Below are 15,516 nucleotides of genomic sequence, written 5' to 3' on the forward strand. Positions count from 1 at the left end.
CTCGTCATTCCTTTTTATTATTAGACATACTCATGTCTGTTTCTGATGCAATTTTGACTCTTCTTCTGTCTCCCAGAAGAGTCAAACCCCTTGAAAGCTCAAGGAATCTGACTATTAAAGCAAGAGCAGAATGGCTTCATATTAAAAAGTGTCCAGGCTGCGCATTTGTTGTTTCAATAATGCACAAAAAAAAAAAAAAAAGACTAGAAACTTCTCGAGCTGGAGTAGGTCACTTTAGCTTCTTTCACTTTGGAATTAAAGAATTCAAAATTATTGATTACCTGAAAAATTGTCTGAAAGAATTTGATATGTTTTAGTAAGGGTGAAGGCAACGTTTGACACTTGGACAGGAAAAATCACCTGTTCAAAGAAAAATGAGGGACCAGGAAGTGGGGGCTGGTTAGGAAGAAGAGAACTTCTGGGGTCATCTGGGTAACAGGCTAAGTCAGAGTGGAAAACAAAGCAGACACCATACTGAAGTGCCATATGTAGGACCTGTGGAATAATATTCCCACTTGATTTTAGTGCGTTATCAAGTCTCAGTTGGAGTATTGTGTTTGGTTTTTAGCACCATATTTTGTGAACCATTTGGAAGGAGTCTGGAGGAAAGCTAGGAGACTAATCGGGGTCTGAAAAACATAGCTTAAGCTTTGATAAACTTCCAGGTTGTGAAGCACTGGAACAGATTGGTTTAGGGTGATGCCAGAAGTTTGTAAGAACTTGTTGGGCAATCATTTGTCAGCAGTGATAGGTAGATTTGTCTGCCATGGGTCAGGAATATGGCTTTAGATGACCTTTGGAGGTCCTTTCCTAGCACTGTCTTCTGTGTTTCTCTGAATTCACAAGAGCCAGTTTTATTCATGTCGGCTGGGGACGTTGCAGACTTAAAAAATCTCTCTTGAAAATCTTGTCGCTGAGCTGGATGCCATATGTGTATACAGAGACAGTCCCTGTTTAAATAAGGGTGTGATGTAGGTAGGCAAAGGGAAAGGAGAAACAGGGGTGTCATCCGTGGGAGATTTGTGTCTCCGAACAACATCTCCTGAGATCGTAGTTCTTTCTTTTTCCTGAATCAAATATTGCTGACCCATGGCATCCCCTCGTAGTCAGAGGTTAAATTCGGGTGCAGAGGTTTTAACCCAGAAGTAATCTGTTTCTTCATTTATCTTGCAGAACACGAAGAAATTGATGTTGCAAAAACTGTTGTCAATGGGCTGAGCAGCAATGGACAAGAAAGAGGTAGGTTAAGAGCTTCGGAAACATCTCTGCAGCTCCCCCTGCATGTCAGCTGCGTGATGTGGTTGATTTCCCTGGATATTTACTGCAGCAGGGGTTTCCAAATTAAGATTGCTTGGCGACTGATACAAGAAGAGCCTTGTGCTGCACTATGCCAGCAGCAGCATTTCTTAACTGAACAAGTCGTCTTTGTCTCTTAAAGGTGGCAGGCTGGATTGGCCTCTTTGTATGTTTTTAGTGCTGTTTTGAGGAAAGCTGTGCACTACTTGTGGTACTTGTGAGCACCTGTGAATCAATCTCTCAGTGTGTTTAGACAGCATGGGTTTGTGGGTGCCTGTGTGTGAATCCTGTTAACATCAGTGGGAAGTGAAGGTTTGAGCGCAAGATTAAAGGGCAGGAACTAGCCATTTAAGTAATAAAAAAAAAAACCCAGAAACTGTTATTAGCAACAAGGATTTAAAACCCAAACTTATCTGAACAAACCAGTCTTCATGTTAACATTGGCAGGTTTGCAATGTGCTTTATAGCATTCAGTATCACCTAGTGATGGTGTGCGTTTTGGCAGGGTGAAAGTATGTGGTTGTATGGGTTGGTTTTCTGCTGGTTTCATTTCCTTTTTTTTTTTTTCCTTTGATGTTTTTTTTTTATAGTGGTTAGTATTTTGACTGCATTGTGGATGGATGAATTCAGTTAGTTACAGAGCAGAACAGAATTAGGGTTGTTTCCTAAACCACAGGCTATTTGGATTTGGGATCTATTGTATTTACAAGGTCTCCAGTGCTCAGGGGGAAGCATGGAGAACAGACTTTCCTTTGGGTTCCTCTTTTATAAAAAAAAGATTTAAACCAACCCCATCAAATTAAAAACTAATGATTTTAGGAGATGTTTTTAAAAAATCCATCAAGCTCTTCCCCCATCCTTTTGCTTGAGAGCCCTTTTCTCAGTTGGTGAAGTTTGTACTTTCCAGTTCTGCCAGGGACCAGAAAGATCTGCCACAAGAGGGGGTGTACACACCACCCTGATGTCAATGCCTCCCTCAAGCTGGCCCCGTGCTCAGTATTAGTGTGTAAAGTATTAGAAATGAGGTTCCTGTTACTCCCAATTTTGCCAGCTGAGAGAGATGACATGGAATGTGAGGAGGCATCTAGCATTTTCCAGTTAATACGTGCAGAAAACTAACAGGTGATAAAGGAGAAAATCCTGTCTTTGCAGAAATCAAGAGTATAACTCAAGCTATTCTGGAGGAGCCATGATTTACATGATGTTTATCTTGGCAGATCCTGTAGAGCTTCACCTCTGAGTAGTTTTGCCTTTGCCTTTTTTTAACTCCACCTCTCCCTCCCCGTTTAGTTTTTTTTTCAGAGAGAGTTCCACATTAGCTGCAATACAGAGTTGGAGAGAGAACGTACCAGCTGGTTTGGAGTTTTGTAACAACTGCTAGAATTTTGCACAGTGCTGTGTATAGTTTTCCCCTATGTTACTGTATCTATTATAATTAGTGTGCTAGCTGATGGAGTCTAGTAGGAATCTCTTCAATTTACTGTTTAAATGGAAGGATTTTTACTGAAATTGATATTTTGATGTCCCTTTGGCATGGGACTGTTTTGAAGATTGTTTCACGTTTCACTTCCTTCTGTTACTGAACTTGTAAATTATGTGCCATAAAATCCAGAATTCATGTAATGTGACTAGTTTAACATTCTTCTCTCAACCTTTCAATCCTTGTTTTTTTTCCACTTTGTTTTAACTGAGCCATATTAATGTTAACATTTTTGGTTTTGCATGTAGTGTGTCTCAGCTAAATGATTACACTAAAATTTTTTGATGGCTTCTAAAAACTAATGCTTCCAGATTCTTTGTGCCTGCAGCATAATGGCAGTCAGCAGTTAGTCAGTTCAGTAAGCAGTTCTGTACGCTGCATAAACCAGACACGTCCTGAATTAGAGCGAATGAAGGGATATTTTTAACAGTTGCATCACTGCTCTCTGGACTGCTTTGTATTTGAAATTTCCTGCTATTGTGTCTCCAAGTACATTAGAAAATTTTGTGGCATGCTTCCCAAACTCTGTTCTTCCCCTTTTTGGATGTGCCATTTACACTTTTGTGTTTGCAGCTGTTGACGTCCCTTTATGTACACGCTCTATTTCTGCCGTTAAAATTATCCCTGTGAAGAAAGTGAAAAGTTCTCCTCACCTAGCGCTGCCTACAGGTATCTTCTTCCTTCCTCCCCCAGCCATGCATTAGTTGGCCATCAATTTCTCTCCTCTCTCTTTCTCTCTCTCTCCGCTTCACCCACACGCTTTGGCTAGTTTTCAGCTTCATCCTCTTCTCACTGTTTCCAGAGCTGTAGATTTCTTCAGTAGGTAATAGAGTTAGTTCTTGATGGCACAATACACTGTTGTCAATTATGCTGCTCCTCTGCAGACATAATTTTGTCTACTTGAATCTGGGATCATTGTAAGCTCTTCTACTAATGCTTGATTATGAATAATACTGTTATTACAGCCTCATTTTGAAGCAAACTCCTGATGAATCAAAGAGTGTTTTCCATGTATCTTTAGTTTTCATGAAAGTAATGGATGTCAGAGATCGAATTTTACAGGTTCAAGCATAGTTCAACCTTGGTGGGATGGTTTTGTTTTCCTGTACATGCACTGACTTTACTGAATCTTTATATGAATAAATAAAGATGTTAAGTTTTCTGTCACCCCATCCCCAAGCACATGTTTTCCCACTAAAAGTACATGATTATTTTTCTACTTTGCTGGATGTGGACAGTCAGACTAATCTAGCTGATACTGCTTGTTTCTCCTAATCAGTCACACACAGGCTCTGTTGGACTAGTACAGTGCTAATGTCATGTTTATTACCATCTGCTGGATTTCTGTACTGAGAGATTCATATTTTTGTTTTTCGTAATTTCACCTAAATTTGAGGGAATTCAACATGTTAAGTATTTGCCTTTGTCTCCCAAATTGAAATAGTCTGACAATATTTGATTTTCAAACCTTTTCAAAACATTTTAATTTTGTTTGGTTTAGAATACTCTTTTTCCTGATTCTTATTGTTTTGATTCAGTATGCAGGTTTATTATGTTGTATGAAAATAAAAAACCATACTTTGATTCCTGTATTTGATTCTCCTCCAATATGATGGAGACATTTATGGCACAGTGAACTCTGTTACCATTTCTCTCCAGTGCCTGTGAAGGGAGTCTAGGCATAGAAGAGTTGGAGAACAGCTACCCTGCACTCTCTGTGGATGTCTAAATCAAGCCTGGTGACTCTCAACAGTGTGTCCATGTCTCGGAGTTCCAGCTCTCCTGAAACTGGAGTTCCAGGGCTTAAACTTTTGCCCCTGGTTTGAAAGTGGATCTGTAGGGTCCTCAAACTGTGTTGTGCCATGTGCATAGGAGTGATAGCCAGAACTGGACTCCTGGGCAAAAACACCCTGACCCTATCTAGATCATGCAAAATCAGTCAGAGTAGTCACCTTCTATTTCATCAAGCTTGTGGGTCACTTTAAGGCATGATCAGTTGTGTGGTGTAAGTGAAAATGTGGTTACATTTTAAGGATAAGGCAGCCTTTGGTATGTCTGTGTGGATAGTCTTTTCTCTCACAGAGGCTGCCTAAATGAACTAAAGGCTAAACTACAGGAAAGTATCCTCTGATTCCTTCCGTTTTCCAGTCTGAAGTGTGGATCTGAAGATACTCTTCTTCTGAAATCCTTAAATCATTGGAAGCCCACATAAGAGCTTGAACTGCAGTGATTCCAGCATAGAGGGCTTTCAGTGTCATCCAGGTGTTTGACATGCGTTGAGTCTTTCCCCTCACTGCTCTTGTCCATTTGGTGCTATTGATGTTTCCCAATATTGTGGCCACCTTGACTGTGAATTGTGTTTTGCAATCTTAGTGTTGTCGTGGTCTATAGGCACTGTACTGCTGTGGATTTAATGGGGCATTATCTTACTGAAATCACTAGGGAATATTGATCTGCACAGTCTGGCTTGTTGTTTGAGCAACAAGCTGCAGCTTTTGTCCCCTCTGTCCCGTCTGAAGGCCTAACTTTCATTATAATAACAGTTCCTAGAGAGGAGCTGCATCCCTCCCCATGCATAGATAGCATGATCCTCACCCCATAAAAATAAAAGTAATCGTGTTGTCATTTGTGTAACACAGCATGTGCTCAGTAGGTCTTCAGGGTCCCCGTGCAGTGTCATGGAAGGCCTAGTGCCTTTGTTTAGGTCGGTCGAAGTGAAGTCTGCTGGCAGCAGCAGGGTCAGTGGTAGTACACGAGAAAGGGAGGTGATGTGTTTTCCTGCGGACGTACCATGGATAAGTGAGGGGCTCTTTAGTCTTAGTGTTTCTATAGGTATCTTAAAAGAAACAACTCTCTGGAAGGATTTTAAGTAAGGGGAGGAAGATGGCCTTGAAGTACAAGTTTGTTATTACTTAATAGGATGACAGGAGAAAAAACCCAAATCCATGGACTGAAATGCACAGAGGTAAGCCTGCACAGAAGCTGGGCTGAATCGGGCCTCAGCAAGGATTCTGGCATGATCCGGTGTATGGGTCATGGGGTGGACTGAACTGTTACATGTTAAATCTCCTTCTAGTTTTTGGGATTTGGGTTCCTATGTCAGAAGGTGAAACGCTGGCATGAAACAGGGGGAGATGAGAAGGAGGTGGCTTGCAATACCCTGCCTTTAGATCATATTCACCATAGTTACAAGATTTTAGCCTCTAGTGGTCTTCCCCCCCCCCCCCCCCCTTTCAGTCCTGCACAAAAGGCATTTTTAAGGCTTCAGCGCACAGATCTTACTGCTTTATACTACGAGGATGTCCCTGTAGAAGAGCCACAGGTGTAACGGTAGAATATCCTTGGTAGTACGTCCTCTCCATACAAAGCAAACCAAATAAAGCAAATGGGACCTGTGAAATTTGGTTCAAACACTCATCCTTTTTTTCCTCCTTTCTTAGCTCTGTTACACTGACTCAGAGCTTGCTTTTACATTCATCAGTTACATGAATATGAAACTGCTTTGATTTCTCAATGCTTTAAATCCAGAGCTAATCTTCATCTGCATAAACATTACTAGATTGATTCACCCGGAAGCAGCCATGCTAAAATTACTCCATAGAGCTCTGATGGCTCCTAATAGCTTTGTATCATCTGTTTCAATGTGTCTCCTCTGTGCATGTGCATTTCCTATAGAAACAGATCCCACTAAAGTCTGCAGCGGAAAAGGAGCTGTGACTCTCCGGGCATCTCCAGCCTACGAACAGAATCAGAGTATCACTTCACCATGTCCTCAGGATGTTGAGCAGCCTGAAAGTAAGTGAGTGGAAGGTTAACTGGAATGTGTTACTCACAGTAAGCTCAAGTAAGGTCAGTCCAGGGTCTTGGGGTGACTTTTTTTAGCTATGATTTAGAGCCCCAAGTCTCGTAGCATAGTCAGAAACCCTCTTGCAAGAACCAGATCAGTGGAGGGAGACTGACTCCAGTTCTCTCCTGGTGCAGGTTTCATGACCACTGACTCATTGGCTTAAACTTGTTTGCAGCTCCCTTTTGCTGTCAAGAGCACTAAAACCTCTCAAATTTATTTATTTATTTATTATTTTATGGCAGGCCCATGTCATCTCCTTTTATCCCAGGCATGAGGTGGAACAGAAAGAGGCTGAGTGGTGCTACTGCCTCTGTAGCATTACTGGGGTTGTCAGGGGAGCAGGCATAGTGTCCCAGACAGACAGTGTCGCCACAATGCTCTACTATCTTTCAATAGCAGACGTGTAATTACTTAATTGTAGGAGACAGGCAAAGCATAACAAACCTGGACAGTGTCATGGGTCTGGCAGAGAGGATGAACTCCCAAAGGCAAGATGCTGTTAAGGGGGAAGGGGGTCAAACTTGCTCTTGAAAGCAAATCATACACTGTTTCTGACTGTATTGTTGGAGGAAGGGCAATTCCAATAATTCCAGCCCCAATGTGCTGCTTTCTGCTCTTGTCTTCTCCTCCCATTATGCTCTACCCATGACCTACCCTCTTTTCATGCTTGCCATTCTCTGTTTCTTCACTCCTACCCCCCACCATTGCCTCTCTCCTTTCTGTTGATGGCTTCATAAATTTCCAGCAGCCTGAGTGGCAATGAGCCCATTACTATGGAAATCAGCTCATTAATACTTCCTTTGCTTACTCTATCCGTTGCTTTATGAAATGTACTTTGGAGCTGGAAGAGCTTTTTGTATATAACTTAAACAGCAAAATTGGTAGAGGGGTGGGGAGGAGCACAGTGGGAGGTGGGTAAATAGGTGATGAGACCAATGCATCTGGCTGCAGGGACTGGGTTGTAAAATGACATCAAGTTTTGTAACTCTATTCATGCCATGCACTTAGTCTGCAAAACCTGATCTATTTGTTGGCAGTCCTTTATGTCAGTTAGTCATACTTAGTGATGTTGATAAGGATAGATATGTCTTCATAACCTGTGTCATGGCTGAATACGAGGTCCCTGCATTTCCAGTAATTTGTGGTTTCTGGATGTCAAGCTGAAGCTTTAGAAAGCAGCTAGCTGGGCTGCCTTTTTGCCTCTGAAATACGAATGTCAATGAACAATTGTTTCTTCATTGCTCTGAATGAATTGCCTTGTGTTTACAAAGGTCAGAAACAAGGAAGGCATCATGTTTAGGGCTGGTCTCTATGGTAATTAGGCAGCCCTGTCAGAAAGCATTTTATATGTGAAATGAAGTAGCTCGACTCTTAACTTCAATTGGTACATGTTTTCTGTAAATGTAACGGTTTATTTTTTTCCCCCCTTTCTTTACCTTTATGCCTGTTCTTCACCCCCACCTCTTCCATCCTTCTTTTCTGTGAAATGCTTAGGTCTGGAGCCAGAAAATCCAGAAACAGGTACAGACATTGGCTGCTTACGTTGTTGCTTCTGTTGCTTTCTTGGAAGTATTTCTTGTTGCCTGGAAAAAAAAGAAAGGAGGGGGAAAAAAAAAATGGGAAGAAAAGAGTCCCCTCCTTTCGCTCATCCTGTAGCTGGAGGGACTCCTCTGTGATCTGAGCTTTCCTTCCCCTCATAGATGATTGGAGGTCGTCATCTAACACTGACGCCAATGGGGATGCCCAACCATCTTCTCTGGCTGCCAAGGGTTATAGGAGTGTGCGTCCGAACCTTTCCTCAGACAGCAAGCCACAGGTAAGCCTTTCTTCTGTGACCCTGAGGGTGATCTTCTGGGTTCAAGCACTGGATTCATGGTCAGGAGTCCTAGGTTGAACTCCAGACTTTGCTGCAGTCTTGGGTAAGTTGCTGTGCCTCAGCTTCTCCTGCCTTTAAAATGGGGGCAACACTGATGTCAGCGGAGTACTGTGGAGCTTGTGTGTTCAGGCATGCCACAGTTTTCTTTGGTGGATGAAGGAGGAGGACACTGGTATTTGCAAGAAAAAAGGTGAAGTAGTCGTCTATTACTTATGTGTCTTTCATGTTGGTCTATTTCCTGGAGGTTGCTGCAGGCTGAAAGCAGAGTTACACCCTACATTAAAAACAAGATGTTGGGGAAATGCCTTTCAGTTTTAACACTTTGATACAAGCCAACAAGTCAAAGGTTATTTGTACCTGAAGGTAAATTGTTAAGTCAGTCTGTTAAGAGAAGTGTGACTTCATCCTTTTTCTTTTGGGTGGTCGGTCTGCACAGAAACAGTCTGAAAATTCATAAGGAAACCCTTCATTAGAAATCGCTTTCTTGTGTGAAACAGAGTCCCTTTAAAGCCTTGTCCCCAATCAGGGTGACTGCTGCCATCATCAGGGTCCTATAGCAGTGCCCCAGAACAGACTCCATTCCTGAAATTATAAGGAAAAGTAGAAGAAGGCACAACTTGGATGAAGACCCATTTACTGCCTGATACTTAGAGCTGTCCTGTAGTCTCTTATTGATCTTGTTGATGAACAGAGAGCGCACTGATGCACTTAGTAATTCTTACAGAAGTCTCAAGGACTGCTGTCCAAATTAAGTTGAAATGGAAGAAAATGGGAAACAGCAATTACAGGTGATGCATTAATATTTCCTGATAATACTGTGTAGTGATAAAGTGAGGCTTCATCTGACCTAGGGAAATACTGTGGCACTCTGAAGTCTCCAGACTGAAACTACCGTCTTTAAGGAATCAAAAGGAATGAGCCTGTTCCAGAAGCAGAAGCCCTTCAGAAGGAGCACTTACCAACCCACTTCTCCACTCCCTTACATGTTAGGAAAGGGGGGGAAAGAGGGACAGTGTGAGAACAGTAGATTTCAGGACAGCAGCTGTAATTTTAAGTAGCTGTTTTAGGTCTGTATCCATGTAACAAGTATGGGTGCTGGCCACAACCTGTCATGTGGATGAATTTTAAAGGAGGTATTTTTCAGATTTGAATGTTGCAAGCTGTTGCAAGATCTTAATTCTCTGGTTTTGGCTGTTTTAGCAGTGGTTTAGCCAGACTCTGCCCATAAAGATATGACAACAGGGTTGTGTAAAACCTACTTTCATAGTCTCCAGAGGGTTAATTTGCAAGAATGCTGGGAGCATTGTTCACTGGGTGGGTGTTTTAGTTCTCTGCCTTTCAGTAGTTTATGGTTTTCAGCTACTGCCAACAAAGCAATAAATAAAATGAAACCTCTCTACTGCTAAGTTATTTTACTTCAAAACAATTTGGCTTTCAGAAAAAAACTCACTGTAATTGGAGTTACAGTCAGTAAGCAGTTGTGGAGTTAGCAACCTATATGTTGCAAAATGCCAAAACCAATAAAGCTGCTATTATGATTATTATGATGATACTATTATTATTTACTAGAATTTCTCTGTTGGTGATCTTGCTTCTAGAGGCAAATTCTTATGATCACAGTTCCTCAAGAAACTTTAATTGTTCTCGTCTTCCTGAAATCATTTTCAGGACTGAAAAATCCAGAAGAGAATGCAAGAACTAGCTTTTAGAAGAAAGAAATGCTGACTTTTTACTTACCCAGCTGTGGCAGGCTATAGTATTCACATGACATCTGCTTTCATTAGCATTGGTGGAACTTTTCGGCAGTGCACTTAACATGCAGCAGTGATGGCCTACTGAATTTGGCTTTGCGATTCAAATGTCCCCAGTGCTGGGAAGTATTTAGTTACGCAGGCATGAGCCTGGGTTTAGTTAGCCAGGATGTTAAATCTTGACTCAGGCTTTCCCAGGGGCACTGTGGGTGTTGCAGGCCTCTCAAAACAACACAGCACTGAGATTTATTTAGCCCAGAGAGAGAAGTGTGTAGGCAGGGACTTGAGAGCTCGGTAAAGTTTGCCTGCAGCCATGAGCAGTGCTAAGAAGGAGAGAATGTGTGAGATGATGTATGTGAGTGAGTTCTGCTCTGGCCTTCCAGATACTGTATTTACTTTTTGTTCTTGCTGTATTAAAACCTGCTTAACCCAAGTCTAATGACCAAATTAATTCTTCAAATTTATTTATTTTTTCTTTCCTTTTTCCTTTTATTTGGTGCTGCTTCCTCTCTCCCCCCTCTTCCTTCTTGACTCTGCCTGGGCAGGCCCTTGCTCCCCCCCGTCCTCCTCTTCCCAAAGAGGAAAGCTTTGCATGGCGCCCTCGCACTGACACTAAAGTGACCAACCTGTTGCCCGTGCCCATCATGGACTGCGTGTACCTGAATGCACCCAAGCCTTATACGCAACGTGCATCACCAAACGCCAGTGCACGGTGTTATTTCTCATCACCTACCCCCTATGGGGCTGTTCCCAGTGGGAAGCAAGGCTTGCCAGCAGGGTATTCTCCCTCTTCAGGCCCCAAAGATGAGGTGCATGCTGGGCAGCCACTCTTGGAAAGTCGCTCATTGTCAGAGGCATCATCCATACAACGTAACCCTGACAGGGCAGATCCCAGTAGTAAGGCTGGAATGAATTCCAGTCATGAGACGAAGGCGGATAAAAAGGTCACCAAACTATATGTAGCTTGTTTATCTAACAGCACTTGCTCAGCCGCATCTGAAAATTCCACTGGCACCGCACATGACCCAGCAGCCAGCACCAGTTTGGGTGCTGAGCTCACTCAGGCACCAGCCACCGACATTGTTTCCTCTGTAACAGATACTGGAAAGTCTCTTCCTGCTCCTCCTCCTCCTATTCCTCCCAGGCCGTACTTTTACATTGTCCTCAGTAAAGACGCGGTTAGTTATGGTGCGGGCCAACCCTCCTGGACTCAGTCATCACCTTCGCAAGCTGTGAGGGACAGAGTGCTAGAGCCCCAGAGCACAGCTGCCACAGAGGACAGGATGAGAAAAGAGCCTTACGTTACTCAGCAGCGACAGCCACCATACAAGGCAGTGGGACGCAGAATGGTACATGTTTTCTCCATAACCTTGTTTTCTTTCAGCCGTGTGAACGGTTCTTTAATTCATTGCAGTGTTCCCTTAATGCTTTATTCCTCTCCTACCTAATTTCTGAGCACTTGCCGTGCCACCTGAATCTCGTGGACTTCTACTGGATAATACTTAACACCCCACGCGTGCCCCGCCAACGTCGATCTGTGTGTTTGTGCGTGTGGTGGTTGTAGGGGGTTGGGTTGGGCTGGTGAGGATCTTTCTATTTTAGGGAGGTGTAAAAGAAGCAAACTGTGTAATGTGATGATTAGCGCTTCTCAAGTGATGGTGAATGCAGAGCTGTTCTGTGGTTTGATTCAGCCCCGCTACACAGAACTGGAGATGAGGGGTGGTGAGGGGAAGGAAGATTTTTGTGAAAAACTGAGAAAGTTCCTGGAAACCAGGGCTGCAAGACTGGAGAAGTATGTTTCCCTAATGGACGAAAAAAATTTTGGGGCTTTGTGTCAATTTGGGTGCATCCTTGCATGACACTATATGGCTGCATTAGACTAAAGTACGGAACTCCCCCGTTGCATAACAACACCTTGTTTCCTACAGGATGCCACTGCCACCACCACAGCTCAGCCTGGGGTTATAGTAGTCCCCCTCCTCCAGGTTAATCCAGACAGACAGCAAGAAGGCAACTCCAGCACTCCACCACCACCTCTGGTTCCTTTTGGGCAAGGCTCCGTATTCCCTGAGACTGTTTCTCCTGGCTCACCCTTGACTTTTCCGACTCTAGATGATTTCATTCCCCCACATCTCCAGAGGGGTTCCCACCATAACCAAGCACCCTCTGCATCTGGCACATTACCCTCTGTTTACCCGAAACTGCCATTCTTCTCATCACCACCTTCACTTGTCCCTCCAGTCACGGGGGCTTTGCACAGGGGCTTGAAGCCTGAAATCACTGGAGTCATCTCACATACAGTAAGCTTGCCAAGTACCCTCCTCGCCCTTTTCCTAAATCTGTATTCCCAGATTAAAATTACTTTCTCCTTGCAATACTAAACTTGAGAAAGGAGTGATGACTCACTCCCTGCCGGCAGCATGACAACTGAAACCTTGTTTATGTCCTCTGCTAGTGCATGCATGTTGCCTGCCTTGTGCAGCTTTCAACTTTCTATTGACTTCTCGCAACATTGGACTGTCTCCCTTTGTGCCAATTCTGCTAGGTGATGCACACCTAAAGACTCTTCACAGGGTGTGCTCAGAATAATGAGTTCTGTATAAACAGAATAGCTGCAACTAACTGATCTCTTCAGGCTCTTTTAATAGCATCCTTAATTGTGTTTGAATAACATTTAAAGCAGCAACAGCAGACCAGTTAAAGGTTAGGGATGGCTTTCTGTTCCACTTGGAGCCACAAGACTAGTCTCTACACAAATCCCTGCTGAAATCAGTGTACGATTGCTGACAGCATCCAATCACCTACAAGCAATAATACCAGTTGCTGAGTAAAAAGTCGTCCAAGCTGAGGGACAAGGAGAAGTAGCTCTCAGTTAAAGTTGCAGGGGATGCAAAAAGTACCTGACCCTCCAGTACTGGAAATCTTATAACCACCATTTTTTTTATATGGTTGCTTGTACAGACAAGTAAGAAGTTCAGCAGAAACTCCCTCTGTTCATAATGATGCTTTCTCTGCCCTCTGACTTGATAGGGGTCTAGCAAACAGGCATGGAGGAGTTGGGGGAATTAAAAAAACCAACCAAGGATGATATTTCAAAAGTTGTCATCATTGCCCTTTCTGCTTCTGTTGAAATTGATGGGTTTTGTAACTGCAGACAGCAATGAAAGTTTGGTGGGGTTTTTTGTTTGTTTGGTTTTTGATATTGTTTTAGTGGAGCCTGTCTGCAGGTTCCAGAAAAATTCATCAGCTACCCAAATCATAGAGGAGTAGTGGAAATTTTGTTGTACCTGATTTTCATGAGGTGAGAGTTTTGAAACATTTTTGGGCATGCTCACTTCTGGCATATAGTCATGGAGCTGTTTTCCACAAGGATTTAAATGGTCTTTGTTCACCCACTTTGATGACTTAGCTGGGACTGCTGAGCCAGTCCTGATCTGACATCTGTCTTCTCTGAGGGGTTCTTTATATTTTAGTTATCAGTGGAGCTCAAACCCGACTCTCTTATACTTCTCCCTGACTTGCACTCCTCTCCCCAAGTTTTATTGTTTGGAATATTTTCCTGGCCAGCGAAATGGAGCTGGGTCTCCTTCTTAGGGACATTTATTTCTGAAGACTGTTAATTCTTTTCTGTCCTCAGGAAATGTCTATGGCCTGATCAGTGCTGCTTGGAGCAGGATTGCATCCATCCAGCAGAACAGGATTGTTTTTCCCCATTTCCCCTCTAGGTTGAAGAGATTGTAGATGCTTGTTCTGTTGTGGCCAAATGTCATTATGATTATCTCTGAGCTCTGGTGCCAGCCCTCACTCTGGTCCCTGCTCAGCCCCCTGCGTGATCCTGCAAGTCCTTTCCCCTGACACTGGTAGGTACAAAGGGTACTGAGTTGCACGTGGCCAGGAAGATCAGGAGTAGGGATTCTTCTGGAGCAATATTCTGGGCATATTGTTTTTCTTTTTCTTTTTTTTTTTAATAGTCATGAAAATCCCCCTGAATGCTCAGCTACATTTTACAGATCGATGACCTGCAGCATTTCAGTCTGACAGTGGAGTAGCGGGAGTGCAAAAATCTGGCACGCTGTTCCATGCTCTCTTTGTTTGGATGCTCATTCCCCATTAATGGTAGCTGTGTTCAAATTCCTTAAGCTTTGAAAAATCTCAGCCTAAACTGACACACACCTTCTTAGTCATCGCCCCTTCTTTATCTTTTCCCCTTACCACCAACGAAAGCTTATTATCCCTGGACTGAGATTTTTCAAAGATGAACTAGTTTCTAAAGTCTCCCTGCTGACACAGCCTGTATTTCTACAGAACCACCAGAGCTGTGGTGATAACAGAGGTAGGTTTGAAATAGGCAGACAAATGGGCTGGATGCTTTAGGAGGGCAAGAGCAGCTTGCTATCTGTGCTCCAGCAGCAAAGCCATGTCGAGTACCTTCCTTGCTAGACTTCTCCTTCTTACTATCTATCAGTTTGGCGGGCTCTTTTTTTATTTAATTATTTTAACCAGGTATGTGTCACACTCTCTCCCGAGTGATGGTGCTACCCTTATTCCTCAGACCTTCCTTACCAAACCAGCTGCAGTAATGTAATTCGCTGCGGAATTGCATGAGTTTCGCATGTCTGACTTCTTGCTATGAAAGGAAAACTTTCAAAACAAATGTTGGTGTGTGTATGTATCAGGGGAAAGATGTCTTTCCCTCCCCCCAACCAGATTTGCTCATTTCTGGCACCCTGTGTTTGTTCCAGAGAGTCTGCTGGATGAATTTAGTGCCTCCTTTTGGGGTTGGAGTTGTGAAACCCAACACCAAATAATTATAGTACTGCCTTAGCAAACTAATTGCATTAACAACGAGCAGGGTACGTACAAGGAGCAGGGCAACACTCATGCTTATGCCTTTTTTACTAAATTTTGCTATGATTATGCTTCTCATTCAACTTAAAATGTTGGGTTTTTTTCCAGATTTTCCCAGTGTAGCAGCCTTCTGCATGCTGCTAATGATGTGTTGCTCTCCTTTTCAGGACCCAGGTCCTGTCCTAAATGAAGTGCCCCAGCTGGGCACTGGCACTGACTATCCAACCTCCTTCACTTCAATCAACAAGTCTTCTTCTGCCTATCCTTCTACCACAATTGTCAATCCCACTATTGTCCTCTTGCAGCACAATCGAGGTAAGGCCAGTTGCATGCAGATATTTGTGGCTCAAACTTGGCAACCTGTTATGTTACAAGGAACTGGAGAATGTGTGTGCTGTGGATGATTAAGTCTGGACTA

General features: G+C 43.2%; 1 protein-coding gene across 1 annotated transcript in view; it reads left to right on the top strand.

The window, feature by feature from the left end:
* The window catches only part of SORBS1 (sorbin and SH3 domain containing 1), a 69,598-nt gene that overhangs the window by 72 nt on the left and 54,010 nt on the right, over positions 1 to 15,516 (top strand). Inside the window, exons 2-6 of the mRNA XM_010155390.1 lie at positions 1,174 to 1,239; positions 6,452 to 6,571; positions 8,324 to 8,439; positions 12,179 to 12,550; positions 15,266 to 15,413. Of these exons, the coding sequence (XP_010153692.1) occupies positions 1,174 to 1,239; positions 6,452 to 6,571; positions 8,324 to 8,439; positions 12,179 to 12,550; positions 15,266 to 15,413 (822 nt within the window). The remainder of the gene's footprint in view (positions 1 to 1,173; positions 1,240 to 6,451; positions 6,572 to 8,323; positions 8,440 to 12,178; positions 12,551 to 15,265; positions 15,414 to 15,516) is intronic.

The sequence above is a fragment of the Eurypyga helias genome, unplaced genomic scaffold (genome assembly GCF_000690775.1).
Source record: "Eurypyga helias isolate BGI_N326 unplaced genomic scaffold, ASM69077v1 scaffold26267, whole genome shotgun sequence".
Lineage (NCBI taxonomy): Eukaryota > Metazoa > Chordata > Aves > Eurypygiformes > Eurypygidae > Eurypyga > Eurypyga helias.